Raw genomic sequence first — 1,460 nt, forward strand, 5'->3', positions numbered from 1 at the left:
GATATTGAGCGCCCAACCTACACTAACCTTAACCGCCTTATTAGCCAGATTGTGTCCTCCATCACTGCATCCCTCAGGTTTGATGGAGCCCTGAATGTTGATCTGACTGAATTCCAGACCAACCTGGTGCCCTATCCCCGCATCCACTTCCCTCTGGCCACATATGCCCCTGTCATCTCTGCTGAGAAAGCCTACCATGAGCAGCTTTCTGTAGCAGAAATCACCAATGCGTGCTTTGAGCCAGCCAACCAGATGGTGAAATGTGACCCTCGCCATGGTAAATACATGGCTTGCTGCCTGTTGTACCGTGGTGACGTGGTCCCCAAAGATGTCAATGCTGCCATTGCCACCATCAAGACCAAGCGCAGCATCCAGTTTGTGGACTGGTGCCCCACTGGCTTCAAAATTGGCATTAACTACCAGCCTCCCACTGTGGTCCCTGGTGGAGACCTGGCCAAAGTACAGCGAGCTGTGTGCATGCTGAGCAACACCACAGCTATTGCTGAGGCCTGGGCTCGCCTGGACCACAAGTTTGACCTGATGTATGCCAAGCGTGCCTTTGTCCACTGGTACGTGGGTGAGGGCATGGAGGAAGGAGAGTTTTCTGAGGCCCGTGAGGACATGGCTGCCCTTGAGAAGGATTATGGGGAGGTTGGAGCAGATAGTATTGAGGGAGAGGATGAAGGTGAGGAGTACTAACCTGTCAGCTGCGATGTTACACTCCAGTGTCTTGGGATTGTCTTATTTCTGTTGTTCTGTGAAGTCTGTTGTGTCCTAAACTTTGCAATAAAGTGGTTTTCATTTTGAATGTCAAAAAAAAGTGGTATCATATAGTATTTATTATCCTCTGCATAACTAGTTTCACTTAGCAAATGCTCATAAGTCCATGCAAATGGAAACATGTTCTTCTAATCCTCATGGTAGAATACACACATACACACACACACATACACACACACACACACGTCAAAAGTAGCTATGCAGTTGTGAGTATTCAAAATACAGTTTATTCCTATATGATTATTTATTGTTTCTTGTATTGTTTCTTGTACTCACAACTGTAAATGTTTTTCCCACCCCTGTAGATATATATCTCTCACATAATCTTTATCTCTGTAGACAGGGTGTTTCCATATCTTGGCTATTGTGAATAATGCTGCAATGAACATGGGAGTACAGATGGCTTTTCCAGATCCTGTTTTCATTGCCTCTTGATAGATTTCCATATGGATCATGGAGAGTTTTTTTTTTTGATAACTCTCCATACTGTCTTCCATAGTGACTGCACCAATTTATATTCCCACCAATAGTGTATAAGGTTTCCCCTTTCTCCAAATCCTCACCTACACTTATAATATTTTATCTATACTAATAAAAGGGTAACATGCAAATTCACCATCACTCTGCAACAACGATGGCAGTGCCCATAGCCACAAAGATGGTGGCGCTGGCCAGAGCCA

General features: G+C 44.8%; 1 protein-coding gene across 1 annotated transcript; it reads left to right on the forward strand.

The window, feature by feature from the left end:
- Window positions 1-3: 3 nt before the first annotated feature.
- Window positions 4-820, forward strand: LOC102257777 (tubulin alpha-8 chain-like; the record flags this gene model as incomplete). Its single annotated transcript, XM_005861542.2, has 1 exon — window positions 4-820. A coding segment is annotated over one exon (696 nt), but the record flags the coding sequence as incomplete, so codon positions are not given.
- Window positions 821-1,460: the final 640 nt, after the last annotated feature.

The sequence above is a fragment of the Myotis brandtii genome, unplaced genomic scaffold, assembly GCF_000412655.1.
Source record: "Myotis brandtii unplaced genomic scaffold, ASM41265v1 scaffold1533, whole genome shotgun sequence".
Lineage (NCBI taxonomy): Eukaryota > Metazoa > Chordata > Mammalia > Chiroptera > Vespertilionidae > Myotis > Myotis brandtii.